At 34.4% G+C, this 15,179-nt stretch overlaps 1 protein-coding gene across 2 annotated transcripts; it reads left to right on the top strand.

Moving 5' to 3' along the window:
* Window positions 1-528: 528 nt before the first annotated feature.
* On the top strand, window positions 529-11,565 carry LOC100818545 (DNA repair protein RAD50). Of its 2 annotated transcripts, none has more exons than XM_014770884.3 (25): window positions 529-736; window positions 827-1,236; window positions 1,299-1,413; window positions 1,500-1,728; window positions 1,890-2,068; window positions 2,155-2,325; window positions 2,755-2,859; window positions 2,937-3,044; window positions 3,148-3,359; window positions 3,455-3,547; window positions 4,283-4,410; window positions 5,928-6,042; window positions 6,159-6,288; window positions 6,395-6,604; window positions 6,792-7,000; window positions 7,188-7,389; window positions 7,868-8,037; window positions 8,111-8,435; window positions 8,603-8,728; window positions 8,818-8,870; window positions 10,007-10,157; window positions 10,252-10,314; window positions 10,425-10,558; window positions 10,931-11,059; window positions 11,159-11,565. In XM_014770884.3, the coding sequence occupies exons 1-25, from the start codon at window positions 614-616 to the stop codon at window positions 11,196-11,198; spliced, it is 3,930 nt and encodes a 1,309-aa protein (XP_014626370.1). In that variant the 5' UTR covers window positions 529-613; the 3' UTR covers window positions 11,199-11,565. The 2 variants fall into 2 exon arrangements, with proteins under 2 accessions (XP_014626370.1, XP_003552170.1); XM_003552122.5 differs by having other exon boundaries at window positions 530-736; window positions 806-1,236.
* Window positions 11,566-15,179: the final 3,614 nt, after the last annotated feature.

The following is a 15,179-nucleotide window of genomic DNA, read 5'->3' on the forward strand; positions in this document are numbered from 1 at the left end:
AAATTAAACCATGTCAATATTTCTATAAGAAATTACTTAATTAAAAAAAGACTAGATTTAATACAAATAATAACTTTCTAGTATTATTATGGGTGTCATCCTAAAAGTCTCCATTACCATATTCACCTCCTCATTTCCTAAGTTGAAGTCCTTCGCCTTTTGTCCATAACTAACTACCTTTAGCTTGTGATGAGTGACATTGTGCATGTTTGATTCTCTATCTAACATGCTTCTGCACGAATTCCAAAACAAATATGACTGTTCAACGCACAAAGGAATGGTATGGATGCTTTTGCCAATGTCCATTTGCATCAACAAGTGGTTACACAAACATAGTCATTGATGATTGCACTGGTTGAGGAACAAGAGTGAGAGTTGCCTTGGGAAAGGTGAAGGGTGTTTTCGGAAAGAAAAAAAACAAAAAAGGCAGAAGGTGGTAGTCCTAGCAATTTGAGAGGTGTGTTTGTGTTTGGTGAAGAGGCCCATCTGAGCCCAAAAGTGATAAATTGTTTATAGTGAGTTGAGTTGAGTTATTGGTAATCAAAAGTAAAAAAAAAAGAGCGGGCGTGGACGAGAATTGAGAGCAGAGTATGAGGGAGTGAGAGTGAAGAAGATGAGTACTGTTGATAAAATGTTGATCAAGGGCATCCGGAGCTTCGACCCGGAGAACAAGAACGTCATCACCTTCTTCAAGCCCTTAACCCTAATCGTTGGCCCCAATGGTGCTGGCAAGACAGTAAGCATTCATTCATTTCATTTCATTTCATTTTCTCTATCAATCATCCCTGTACTTACTTGTGCACAGACCATCATTGAGTGCTTGAAGCTTTCCTGCACCGGCGAGTTGCCACCTAACGCTAGGTCTGGCCACAGCTTCATCCACGACCCAAAGGTTGCGGGGGAAACCGAAACAAAGGGTCAGATTAAGCTCCGTTTCAAAACGGCCGCCGGTAAAGACGTGGTCTGCGTAAGGTCCTTTCAGCTCACACAGAAGGCCTCCAAGATGGAATACAAGGCTATCGAAAGTGTGCTTCAAACTATTAATCCTCACACTGGCGAGAAAGTTTGCCTCAGCTATCGATGCGCTGACATGGATAAAGAGATTCCTGCCCTCATGGGCGTCTCCAAGGCCATTCTCGAAAATGTTATATTCGTTCATCAAGATGAAGCCAACTGGCCTCTCCAGGATCCTTCTACCTTAAAGAAAAAGTTCGACGATATCTTTTCCGCTACCAGGTAGCTTCATTTCTTCATCCCCTGCCCTTGTTACTTTTTACTCACTCAATACATGCTTTTAGATACACCAAGGCACTCGAAGTTATAAAGAAACTTCACAAGGAGCAGGCTCAAGAGATTAAGACTTACAAGCTCAAACTGGAAAATCTTCAGACTCTCAAAGATGCTGCTTACAAGGTAGCTACCTCTACCTCGCTTTCCTCTTCCCTATAAATCATTAAAAAAACAATATCTAATTATTTCATTTTGTTTTCTTATTATAGCTTCGGGAAAGCATTGCACAGGATCAAGAGAAAACAGAGTCTGCAGAATGTCAACTGCAACAGTTGGATGGCAGCATTCAAGAATTGGATCATAAAATTCATCACACGGAGGAAACATTGAAATATTTGCGGAAGCTGCAGGAGCAGATATCAACTAAAACTGCTCAACGAAGCATCCTGTTTAAGGAACAACAGAAACAATATCTAGCTCTCACTGAGGAGATTGAAGGTGTGTAAGTGTTGAACATGGTATACGTTTTACCAGTTTTAAATTCTTTATCTCTTTCTATATTGTTAATAGTTTCAATCCTAATGGATTTACACAGATATGCCCCGTTTAATATATATGTAAGTTTCTAATGCTTTTTTCTGCATATTATATTTGATTAGACACCGATGAAGAGTTGATGGAATGGAAGACCAAGTTTGAAGAAAGGATTGCAAGTTTAGAAACAAAAATAAGCAGGTTGGAAAGAGAAACGGAGGACATTGACTGTACAAGTTCTACCCTTAAGGAGACCATTGCTGAATCCATCGAAGTGATTGCCAAGCTACAAGCTGAAGCAGAAGTAAATGAATTGATACACAAGCTGCCTATACTGACATCTAGTATTGCAGGACATTGTTGTAATTTTCTCTCTAATTTGAACTGCAGGCTCACATGTCATTCAAGAATGAACGTGATTCCTCCATTCACAATCTTTTCACTACATATAACTTGGGATCTCTTCCAAAGTCACCTTTCAGTGCTGAGGTTGCTTTAAACCTCACTAATCGTGTAAAATCAAGGTTGGAAGATCTTGAGAAGGACCTGGATGATAAAAAGGTGATTTTTCTGTTCTCTCTTTCTGGTTTATGTGTGAGTATGTTTACTTTTAGGTGCCTGTGCTAGGAGGCAAATTGAGAAGTTGAAGAATTTTCAAGGGTGATTTCTCGCTGTTACTTAATATTTGGGATAAAGGATCTTCTTGTTTTCTTCGTGGTATTCAATTGGCAGTATAGTAGAGGGTTTCTTTGCTGGATATATCAAGAGATTTGTATGCTTTGCTCACTTGATTTTTCCTTTAGCAAGGATGTTGTTTGTATGCTCCTGTACTTCTTTCTTTCTGACATCCACTCTATACTGTAGTGAATTTTTTTTCTTATTTAAAGAATGTGCTTGTCTAAATTTTTCAAAATTTTAAATTATTTTCACCATATCAAAAATAAGAAAACAACTTGATTATTAACTCTTTTTTTTGCTTCTTATGTGCAGAAGGCAAATGACAATGAAATCAAGATGGCATTTGATTGCTACATGAATGCAAATGACCGTTTGAAACATACTGAGGCTAAAATAAAGGCTATGACAGGGAGCAAGGTTTGGTGTTTCATTTCAATGCACAAATTTCTTGTCTATTTATCTTGTACGATGTTAGTACCTTGTTATGTATGCAGAGTGGCATTTCGAAGCGTATTGAAGAGAAGAAAAATGAGCTTGATTCACTTGAACTTCAAATATCTGATGAAAACTTCTCTCAATTAGATGAAAGAGAAAGAAATTTGGTAAGGGTAGCCTGCTCTTTGGTGATGTTTTGTAATTTATATATAACCTTTATTTTAGACATGTGGCAAATATGAATAGCATAATTTTGAGTAATGCTGGCAGGAAAATGAGGTTAAGAGGAAGGCAAGCCAACTCGACGAAAGACAATTTGAACCAAATAAATGTGAAGTGGAAAAGGAGATATATAGTGTAGATCAAAAGATTAAGGCTGTCAGTCGAGAGAAGGATATCATGGTTTCTGATTCACAGGACAGAGTTAAGCTATCTTATAAGAAGGGAGAGTTGGAAAGTCAGAAGAAGAAACATAAAAAGATGTAGATCCATTTTCTTTTTATCTCCTTTGCTTTTGGCTTTTTGTTTTCAAAATTATATATTTAGAAGTTGGTGATCATCTGTTTATTCTTTACAGAATTGATGAACAAAAGGACAAAATAAGAAAGGTGCTGAAAGGGAGGGTTCCTCTTGATAAGGATGTGAAGAAGGAAATTATGCAAGCATTAAGGTTTGGGAAATCTTTTCTTTCATTGTTTGCATCTAACTTGTAGTTGTCGTCCTATCTCCTATCTCTTGAATTTGGACTGAACCTAACTCAATCACAAAAGTTAAATCATAAGGTAAGGATTATTGAAAACTTTTTAAGCTCTACGGTGGCCATATCATATCTATAGTCGATGTGAGATCTCAGTACACACTCCTCATGCCCAAAATTGAACATGTACGTGGAGATTATAGGACTGATTATTTTACTCCCTCCGTTCCAGATTATATGACGTTTTGGAGAAAAAAAATTGTTCCAAAATATATGTCGTTTTGCAAAACCAATGCTGCATTAAATATTTTTTCCATGACTACCCTTAATCAATACATAGTGGGAGTAGTGTATAGGAAGAGTAAATTAGTCATTAATTAGAGAGATAAAGGGTATATTAGGAAGTTACTTAATGTTTTCTTTGAAATTCAATAAATTAATTGCATTCCTTAATACTTGTACCAAAACCTTAAACTTCATATAATCTAGAACGGAGAGAATATATTGCACTAAGAATGCCACTGTGGTGTTGATTGCTCAGCAAAGTTTGTGGAACTAAATTCATTTTTTTGACATTTGAGGATGAGCCAATATCAGATTTATAATATTGTTGAAATGACAACTGTGAGTGAAAAAATCCCACATTAGGTTAAAGTGCAAAGTAGATCATATATTATCTTGTATTTATGTTTTTTTTTTGTGGTTCAGGGCTGTTGGAGCTGAATTTGATGACCTGAATGCAAAGTACCGTGAAGCTGAGAAGGAAGTCAATGTGTTGCAGGTGAAAATACAAGAAGTTAATAGTAACCTATCCAAACACCACAAGGATTTGGAATGTAAGTGCTGTATATCATTCAAAGAAGTTGCATATAAATATTGTAGTTTATGAGTGAAATCAATGTTTCGTGTTCTGCATTTGTAATGTTGCAATGGTTCACAGGTAATTTACTTGTGTAGTTGACACATCAAAAGATTTTTATTTTCTTTTAAAATATCGCCCCCCCCCCCCCCCCCCCCATATTGTGTGGCACTCTTTTTAATTAAGTCTATTTCAATTTAGTCCTTTATAACAATCATTTTCAATTTACTGCTTACTGTTTTTTGTTTTATAATACTGTCTATAGTCTATTAGAGTTATATTAGTGTAGGGATCTAATTATAATTAGATCACTAATAGTATATTTTTGGTCCCTATATATGTAACACTCATTTTTCATTTGTTTATTGTACTTCACTATAACTCCATACCAATTTCATTGTTATAACAGGGATGAATTTGAAAAATTGTTGTATATGCATCAAATTGAAAATATGCATATGTATATGGACAAAAAATATATCTAAACCTTTCTCTGGAATAACTACAGTTTTTAGTTTTAGGATTGTATGTTTTTTACATTCTCTAGGTACATAGTTTTTCAAGAACAAATAAAATTGCTGGATGCTGCTTCATGTATGGTATTACTTTAGTAATAAAGAAGTTTGATGATGTCAAATACAGTCATATAATAATAAAAAAACCCTAAATCATACATCATAATGGAATCAACACACAAAACCCCTATTGATCCCTAACATAGAATATTCATTTAATCATCATATCAAGGAGATCAATGCATTCAATTACCATCTCAAGCATATCAATAATTATGGGGAAAAGGGGAACACATTTGGGGATGCATACAAAGCCATCAATGCAGTTATGGGGAGGGGGAAACATGCAAGGGAATGCACTCACCTGGATATAGTTGACAACTCCCCTAACAGGGTGCCTAGGTTGTCCATTCTGCGTTTCTCCTCTTCTCCCTTATCTATTTCCTCCTCTCCTTTCCTTTCCCACGACGTGTGCATTATGAGGGTGTGGATGTGGCTCGGGGTTTATGAACTGTCGCCATTTATTGGGCCATAGCAGCCCTTCGCCCCTTTCTTTTAAAAATCCATCTCTCTTTTAACTGAAGCCCATGTGTTAAGCTATTAACTAAATCCTTCCTAATTATTAGAATACCCCTTTTTATAATAAGACTAACTTTGTGGGATGTTACACAAATCATCTACGTTGAGTTTTTTAAAAGTTTGGGTTTGTAGGTTCTAATGTCTACGTGAATTTTTTTAGTGCTTTTGAAAGCCACACGGTTCTGCATATCAATAATATGATAATAGTGTGCCATAAATAGAAATAGGCAAATAGCCATTCCATAGTTTAGCATTTTGTATGTGTCTCTTATTCCCAATTGATATTTTTATATCTTTATGCTGCTTCTCCTTTGCCCAGTAGTCTAGTGTGCTTTTTTTCTTCTGCCATGCTGAATTACTGAACACAGTTTTGCACCATTTATAAATAATTTTCTTGCAGCAAGAAAGAGATATATTGAATCTAAGCTTCAGTCTTTGGACCAGCAATGTTCTGGAATTGATTCTTATCTCAAAGTTTTAGAGTCTGCCAAGGAGAAAAGAGATGTCCAAAGAAGGTCAATTTGTGCCAGACATTCATGACGTCATCTTTGTGACCATATCAAAGTGTTGTTTGTGTTGTCACTAGGTACTGGTCTCATGTACTAATACTTTGTCTGGTGATTGCTTGCAGCAAATATAATATTGCTGATGGTATGCGGCAAATGTTTGATCCTTTTGAAAGGGTTGCAAGAGCTAATCATGTTTGCCCTTGCTGTGAGCGTCCTTTTTCTCCAGAAGAAGAAGACAGTTTTGTCAAAAAGGTTGGTACATTTCACATCATATTATAATATACTGATATTATCTATTGGTTTTGAGCAAGCACTTTATATCCTTTTGAATTGTTTTTTTTTTCTTTTCTAATGACAGCAAAGAGTGAAGGCTACCAGTTCAGCTGGACATATGAAAGTTCTCGCCGTAGAATCCTCAAATGCAGAGTCTCATTTTCAGCAATTGGACAAGCTTCGTATGCTTTATGAAGAATATGTTAAACTTGGCAAGGAAACAATCCCTAATTCCGAAAAGGAACTTCAGCAACTTAAAGAAGAGATGGATGACAAATCTCAGGCTCTTGATGATGTAATTATCATAATTTCTTTTAAGTAGAAAGTTGAATCCCTCCATACTTGTTACTTCCTTTCTTGAATGTTTGCTTTGTGGATAATGATGATTATTATTTTTTTTATCAATTGTTTAGTATTATCTATTTCCCCCCTTTTGCTTGGTGTTAACTTGTTTTAGATTACACAACTACTGCAACTGTCAGGTTTTAGGCGTTTTAGCACAAGTAAAATCTGACAAGGATTTGGTTGAGACATTGGTGCAACCTGTTGAAAATGCTGACCGGATTTTCCAAGAAATTCAAGCTTTACAAAAGCAAGTTGAGGATTTAGAAGATAAGCATAATTTTCGAGCACAGGGAGTGAGGACTCTAGAAGAGATTCAATTGGAGCTTAACACATTGCAGAGCACAAAGTAAATAGCTTAAGATAGTTTCTACTTTATACTAACATGAACAATTTCACAATCTAGATCTATCAAGATAAATTGATTCTTTCATCTCAGCATCATCTCCTATTCCCTAAGTGCACTTATTTACTATGAGTTTTTGTTTTATGTTTCTTATTCCTATAATTATTTCCATGCATATCTTGGTTACAAGGGAGAATTTGCAATCTGAATTGGATCGGTTGAAGGATGAACAGAGGTATATGGAGAAGGATCTATCAAGTATTCAAATGCGGTGGCACACTGTAAGGGAGGAAAAAACAAAGGCAACTAACATATTGCAAGGTGTTAAAAGATTAGAAGAAGAATTGGAACGTTTAACTGAAGAAAAGACCCAAGTTGATCTCGACGAGAAGGTGTATAATTATCTCATACATTGATGGATACTTAATTTTGAGTTATAGGCATGTGTAATTGCTTTTTTACCCCTTTCCGTGTATGAGAGTACCTTATACACATTCTATATATTTTATCTTCAAATTCAATGTGTTGTATCTTTGTCTATATAGAATAAAGAAATTAAACAGCTACTCCCCCACCCCACCCACCCACTAAAGGAATTGCCTGTTTTTCAAAATTCTCAAGCTTACTGATTGATTCATACACTTGTTTTTAGTTCATTTTCAGACTTAACATGATCTGTTTGTGTTTATTTACAAAAATAAAAAATAACAATTTAGACACCCTTTATTTCAAAATTCTTTACATCAATCAAAATTGCCAAATTTATGAACTGATTACTTTGTTGCTACTATTTTAAAAATGCTCTAGTTTTTTTGTCTTTCTTTACCATGTCCAAATGCATAGTATCACCCAAAATTTTGGTATTTGCAGCATTTGGCAGATGCTCTTGGACCTTTATCCAAGGAGACAGACAAATTACTTGCTAACCATAATGAACTGAAAATTAGACTCGAGCGTGAGTATGAGGACCTGGCTGAACAGAAGAGAAGTTATCAACAAGAAGCTCAAGCACTTTTTAAAATGAATTCTAAGATCAAAACGTAAGCTTATTTGCTTGAAAAATGTTAGCTTTTAAGACTCTGAATTTCTTTAACATATGTTTCGTTTGATCAGGTATTCTGATTTAAAGAAAGGAGACAGGCTAAAGGAACTGCAGGAAAAGAAATCTTCATCAGAATCTCAACTTCAAAGTTTTGATACAAGGAAGCAGGAAATTTTAGCTGAACTAAACAAAAGTAAAGATTTGATGCGAGGTCAAGATCAACTAAAAAGAAATATTGAGGACAACTTAAATTACCGGAAAACAAAGGCTGAAGTAGATGAGCTAGCACATGAAATTGAAACAATGGAAGAAAATATATTGAAGGCTGGTAGGATTTCCACAGTTGAAACTGAACTCCAGAAACTATCACAGGAGAGGGAGAGACTTCTTTCAGAGGTATTTTCAAATCCTGAATCATACATCTATGCTTGCAATCTTAATTAGTTTAGCCAATTATCATTTCTATGTTCACATCTTCGATAGTTATATACTATTCCTTCTAGTGTAGAACTGACACACCTTATTTTTCTCTTTTTGGTTATATACCGGTGCCTTGGTGATAGTTAAACAGGTGCCGTGGAACAATGTCTGTTTACCAAAGCAATATTTCCAAAAATAAGGTTGATCTTAAGCAGGCTCAATACAAGGACATAGATAAGCGATACTTTGACCAACTTATCCAGCTTAAGGTGTAATCACCTGTGATACCAATACCATATTTGTATGCTTTCTTTAATTCTCTGTTTTATGTTGTTGACAATTCAACTTTTCTTTGCAGACAACTGAAATGGCCAACAAGGATCTAGACAGATACTACAGTGCACTTGATAAGTGAGTTTCTTTAAAATTCAGTAATGTTCAACATTACATCAAGTTTGTATGGCTTGAGTGATATTGCTTCTTCAGTCCAAACCAAGGAATCCCTTAAATATGATTCAAAATGGATCCTATTCTATCGTTGATCAGAGATTTATTTCTATATGAAAAATATGAATCAGAGTTTGAAGAAAAGACAGGGGAGGGGGGGGGGTCCTTGACCTCTGTTATCTGATAGTCATGGTTTTGCAATGCATAACTAATTGAATAAGATAACTTCTTACCTCATAAGGCCATTTCTCTCTTGTACTTCAAAAGCTGACGCATGTAACCACCTCATTTTGCATTGCGAGGTGCTGAGGTTACTTGGCAGCTTTGGTATAAGCTGTTTGGGTAATGCTGGATATTTCTGTTATTTGCTATAATTATATTATGTGCATTTACTTGCTCAATTGTATGTTATATGTGTTGGGAATGCAAATGCACATGCTTTATTCTTCCTGACATGGAAAATAGAAGGGTTACACTTTAGGTCCCTTAGCATTAATATTTGAAATTTAATCTCATTAAACATTTAGCTTTAATTATATGATAATGCAGAACCCCATAGTTTTTGAATTGGGTGCAATCAAGTTCCCTTCTCTAATTGGCATTAACATGGCGCCCTTTGCTTATGCGGCATTATGAAATGCCATTTTGACCTTAGTAAAGTCAAAAGGCCACATTAGCAAAAGCAACATGAAGTCTGCATCTGGTTGATTGGGAGCTCCACTTAATCAACTGGAAAACTATCAGAATAACATTGTTGCAATTGAACAAGGGGGAGCCAACAACACCAAACTATAATAAACCAAGGAGACTAAAAAATATAATTAGGTCATCAAGGCAGGGAAATGCATGTCTTTCAAGAAGTTCATGAAATCAGTTTCCTCATTTTCTGTGTTTAGTTCTTGTTGCAAGCTAATTATCACGCCTGAAATACAATTACAAATTATGAAATGAAAGCATATTAAACTGTCTACTTCTAGTTTCCAAGCAATAATCAATATGGTTACACTTGTTAACAAATTAGATACTTATGTATCAAATTACTGATCATAATCTGCATTTGATTTTTGTTCATTTGTGACTTTTTATGATTCATCTTTCAGAGCACTGATGCGCTTCCACACAATGAAAATGGAAGAAATCAACAAAATTATAAGGGAATTGTGGCAGCAAACCTATAGAGGACAAGATATAGACTACATCAGTATTCATTCAGACTCCGAAGGTGCAGGGACCCGTTCCTACAGTTACAAGGTTTGACATATCGTATTGAAACACCAATTCCTTGAGAAGCTGTCTAATATCCTCATAAAATCTTTGAAATATTGTTCTTGTGCATTCCATACAGGTTCTCATGCAGACTGGTGATGCAGAGTTGGAGATGAGAGGAAGATGTAGTGCAGGTCAGAAGGTATGTTATCACCGAGGGAATTGCTATGTGCCTATGTCTAGTATTCCTTTTTTTTAAAATAAAAATAAAAATAATAAACAAATAAGCTTGACTTAATTGTGAGGTTCCAGGTTCTGGCCTCTCTTATCATACGGTTGGCTTTAGCTGAAACGTTTTGTCTCAATTGTGGAATACTTGCACTGGACGAACCTACCACAAATTTGGATGGACCAAATGCTGAAAGTCTAGCTGCAGCTCTCGTAAGGTGTGAATAGATTGTCGCCTAGTTCTGATTAAATTTTCATGCCTCCATTCCTAATTATAAGATCCTTTCAACTAATTCACACCTCTTAAGAAAATTAGTTAATTTATTTAATTACATTAAATTTGTCAATTATTTATACAATCGTTCTAAATTTTTTTTTTTATCTCTCTATCCACTTAATTACTTCTCATTAATATTTGGAGATAGAATAATTTAGTAAAGATATATAGGAAAAAAAATTTAATGTGTCTAAAAATTAGAAAGAAGTCTTATAAAAAATGACAAACAAATTTCTGAAAATGATGTTATAATTAAGGACGGATGAGTGAATTAATTTTGTATTAATGTGCTGTTATCTTCTTTATAATGCAGGATCATGGAGGACAGGAAAGGGCAGGAAAATTTTCAGCTAATTGTAATCACTCATGATGAGCGTTTTGCTCAACTGATAGGGCAGCGCCAGCATGCAGAGAGATATTATCGTGTCGCCAAAGATGACCAGTAAGAACGACGATAATTACAGTTTCATTTTGTTTTCATGTCAATATCGCATAAGAAAAGAAATTCTGTTTACTTAACTTCTCCGTCTCACATTTTCAGTCAGCACAGTATAATCGAAAGCCAGGAGATATTTGACTGAAGGAAGGATTTTATATTCGAAATTGCTTGTTGGTGTTACCAGTACCGACTGGCGGAATTGAAAAACCAGACATCCCTCGAGTCATTTATGCTAACTGCTGTCGATATAGGATATCGTAGGTGGGGTCGTCCTAGTAAATTAAAAGGTTTAAACACTTGACTGCAATTTTCACATTTTGATAAGCATTTCATTTATGACCTGCTGCAGTTGCAATGAAAGATCTGTACGTAGAAAACAACGGTTTTCTGTTTACTGGTAGAAGATTTATTGCATTGTATGGATGATCTCAGTCATTGTGAAAAAATGAGGCCTGTAAATCAGGATACTGATATGAAAATTAAAAAAAAATTATTATTTTTCATAGGGATATTATTTTTGTATAGCAATTCATTGAAGTAACTTGAAATGAACAAAAGCTTTCTCCAGCTTCGAATGGTAAGCATAATATTTGATTTTGTTATTAAGAAAATATATTATGTAAGGAAAACAAAACAAGACAAATGAACTTAAAATTGAATCGAAAAACCAAGCTAGCCTGTGACACCAGAAAACAAAAGATTGCGCAAGACATTTTGAAGCTAGTCCTTGTACTTCAACTCAGATACAAGGAAGCCAGGCATATTGTTGTCAACATCAGCTTTGAGCTCTTCAATGGCCCTATTGTTGAAATCCTTCAAAAGTTTGCCATACTCCTTCTGGATGTCCAGTGTGAAAATCAGTGCACGATGAAGGAACTCTCTGATCTGCTCAAAGTCCTTATCAACCAAGCCCCTAGAAGTCAGCTATATACCGGAGCATTACTGACACTTCTCCTTCTCAATCAGCTCTTGGATTTCTGGGTCCACCGTCACCTGTTTAACTATCACCGCTTCCGACCTTCACTTCACTTAACAGTTAACACAACACAAACCAAACAACTGATAGTGCACTGTGCTTTCTGATCTGATCTGCCCTTTAAACCCAATTCCCCATTCCCTACCATATGCTAATGGACCATTCTACCCCTTTTTCTGCTATATTTTCGTTTTACTTTACTGTTAGATGTGACTCATGCGAGGTGGTTTAATGAAAATGAAAGATACAAAGAAAAAAAAGAAGGAAAAAAGTATGCTGTATGCGCAAATTAAATGAAAGAGAATTGTCCACGTGTCTAAAGGTGTTAAGTACAACTACTACATAGAGGTTGATTTGTAAGTAATAATACACTAGTACTTCACAAAAGACCAACCCTGCCCTGCCCATAAATATAATTGTCTCATTCCCATTTGCTTGACTGCAAATTTATTTCTGTAAGCTGTGGTCGGGTTAGAAAAATTCTGACGTGTAACTGAAAACTGTGGTTAAGCTTCTTTCTTTGTTCTCACTTCTCTTCTCTCCGGTGTAGTGTAGTTGGTGGTTTATCGTCAATTGGGTTGGTGAGGGTCGCATGGTCATTTTATTGTATTGCTAGATCATATCATCATGCAACTTATAAAGACATTATCACGTTAAACGTTACTCTAGCGTAGTTTTGCTCGTGGCATTACGAGTTGTATATCATATCATTACTAAGTGATAATAAATATTATTTTAAAAAATAAAATTTATGAAAGTAATTTAAATGTCTTCATTTTATATCCGTGTTCATTTTTTTTAATCTGTTTTGGCTACATTCCAAAATTGTGAGTAATTTGTTAACTATGGTATTGAGTTGCTGAAACTTTGACGCTTGTATTATAAATATCTTATCAATATACTTGACATTATATCTTGCTAATTCTAAGAAAAATGATGTAATGAAAAGAAACTTGTTCATATATTTAAAGAGTGAATAGACAATTTAGTCTCTGAGATTGTACCTATTTTGCATATTAGTTCCTAACTTAATATTAAATTCAAAATAGTCCCTATCTTTGCATAAGTGTTGCAAAATAGTCATTCCATTAAATTTTAAAGTAACGCCGTTAGTGAGGTCAATTTTAGTGCCACGTGGACTATCCACGTGGCACTAAAAGATGATGTGGCATGACACGTGGACGTGCCTAATGCCACGTCATTTGATAATAACAAAATGAGTAAATAGGCAATTTAGTCCCTGACTTTGTACCCTTGTTGCATATTAGTCCCTAACTTAATGAAAAATTCAAAATAGTCCCTATCTTTTACATAACTATTGCAAAATAGTCCTTCCGTTAAATTTTAAAGTAATGTTGTTAGTAAGGTCAATTTTAGTATCATGCCATTTGATGATGATAGAATGAGTGACTTCTTCAAATTTGATGATTTTGAACCAATTGAGGCATATATACGAAAAAGAACTCACACACACTTACACAAATAAAAAGAACCAAAAATCCACAACAACAACCTTATCTCTGTAGCTGTCAACACCAATGGGCGAGGTTTGCATAACCATTCTCTTTTCCTCTTTTTTTTTCTTCAATTACCATCAATGTATCATTCTGGGTTCTGATTTTTTTGTGTGTTTTGAATAGGAAGAGAAAAAACCAGAGGAAAACAAAGTGGAGGAGAAAAAAGCAAATGAAGAAGAAAAGAAAGAAGAAGAGAAAAAACCAGAGGAATCAAAAGATGACAAGGAATCCAAGGAGGAATCTGCACTGCCAGAAATCGTGTTAGGCACAACCTTTGCAATGCATTGACACTTTAAGCATGATTTCTAGCATCTTTTAAGTTAGGGACTATTTTGCAACACTTATGCAAAAGATAGGGACTATTTTGAATTTTTCATTAAGTTAGGGACTAATATGCAACAGGGGTACAAAGTCAGGGACTAAATTACCTATTTACTCATTTTGTTATCATCAAATGACGTGGCATCAGGCACGTCCACGTGTCATGCCACGTCATCCTTTAGTGCCACGTGGATAATCCACGTGACACTAAAATTGACCTCACTAACGGCGTTATTTTAAAATTTAACGGAAGGACTATTTTGCAACACTTATGTAAAGATAGGGACTATTTTGAATTTAATATTAAGTTAGAGACTAATATGCAAAATGGGTACAATCTTAGGGACTAAATTGCCTATTCACTCTATATTTAAATATCGATCAAATTGATTGAGTTTATAATACCAATTAGAAAATTATGAATGAGAGTGTTTAGGAAGAATCATTTTTTATTCATTTTGGCTAAGTACAAACATAGATGAATTACATTTCATATTGTGGATTTATTTGGGTAAATATAAGTGAACCATGTATTATATGATTAAGTTCACGTGCCAATTTTCTTTTTACATTCTATTTGCCTAAATTGAGTGGTTATAATACATGTTTTATGAAATCACTTTGACTAAGCCCGTGCAATGTCTGAGATTATGAGTAATTATATGTTTAAAAATTAACCAAATTGATTGGCGTTTATATATAATGTGTGTTAGAAAATTATGAATTACAGTATTTGGAACCATTTTTTTTATTCATTTTCGTTACATTGCAAAAATGTATGTAAATTAGTGAATGACTTGGATGAAGTAAGCATGTCGTTCGTGAACTATGGTATTAAGTTGTTGAAACTCATGTTTGCATTGTAAAAATTGTCAAAACTCATTATTATTAAACTTTTACTTAAAATTACTTGCGGTAAAAGAAAATGTACAAATGGTTAATTGTTTCCATAATAACGAAAATGTATAAGGTTATTGAATAAATTATTTGTTAAATTTAATAGTGTATTTATTGAAGCAAATTGTATTACACTTTTGTTGAAGTGTCTTTTATGGCTTTTATATAAGAACTAAGAAATGCAATATATTTTCTGGTTAGTTATGAAATTTTTCATTGTAACCTTTATATATATATATATATATATATATATATATATATATATATATATATATATATACTCTACAATAAATACATACTAGTTCTTTTTCTTATTCACTTCCATGGTAAATGTATAATTTAATTTAAAATTAGATGAAAAGTAAGAGCTAAATTGAAAAACAAATGTTATCTTAAATTTTAAAAATATACT

Source organism: Glycine max, chromosome 18, assembly GCF_000004515.6.
Source record: "Glycine max cultivar Williams 82 chromosome 18, Glycine_max_v4.0, whole genome shotgun sequence".
NCBI lineage: Eukaryota > Viridiplantae > Streptophyta > Magnoliopsida > Fabales > Fabaceae > Glycine > Glycine max.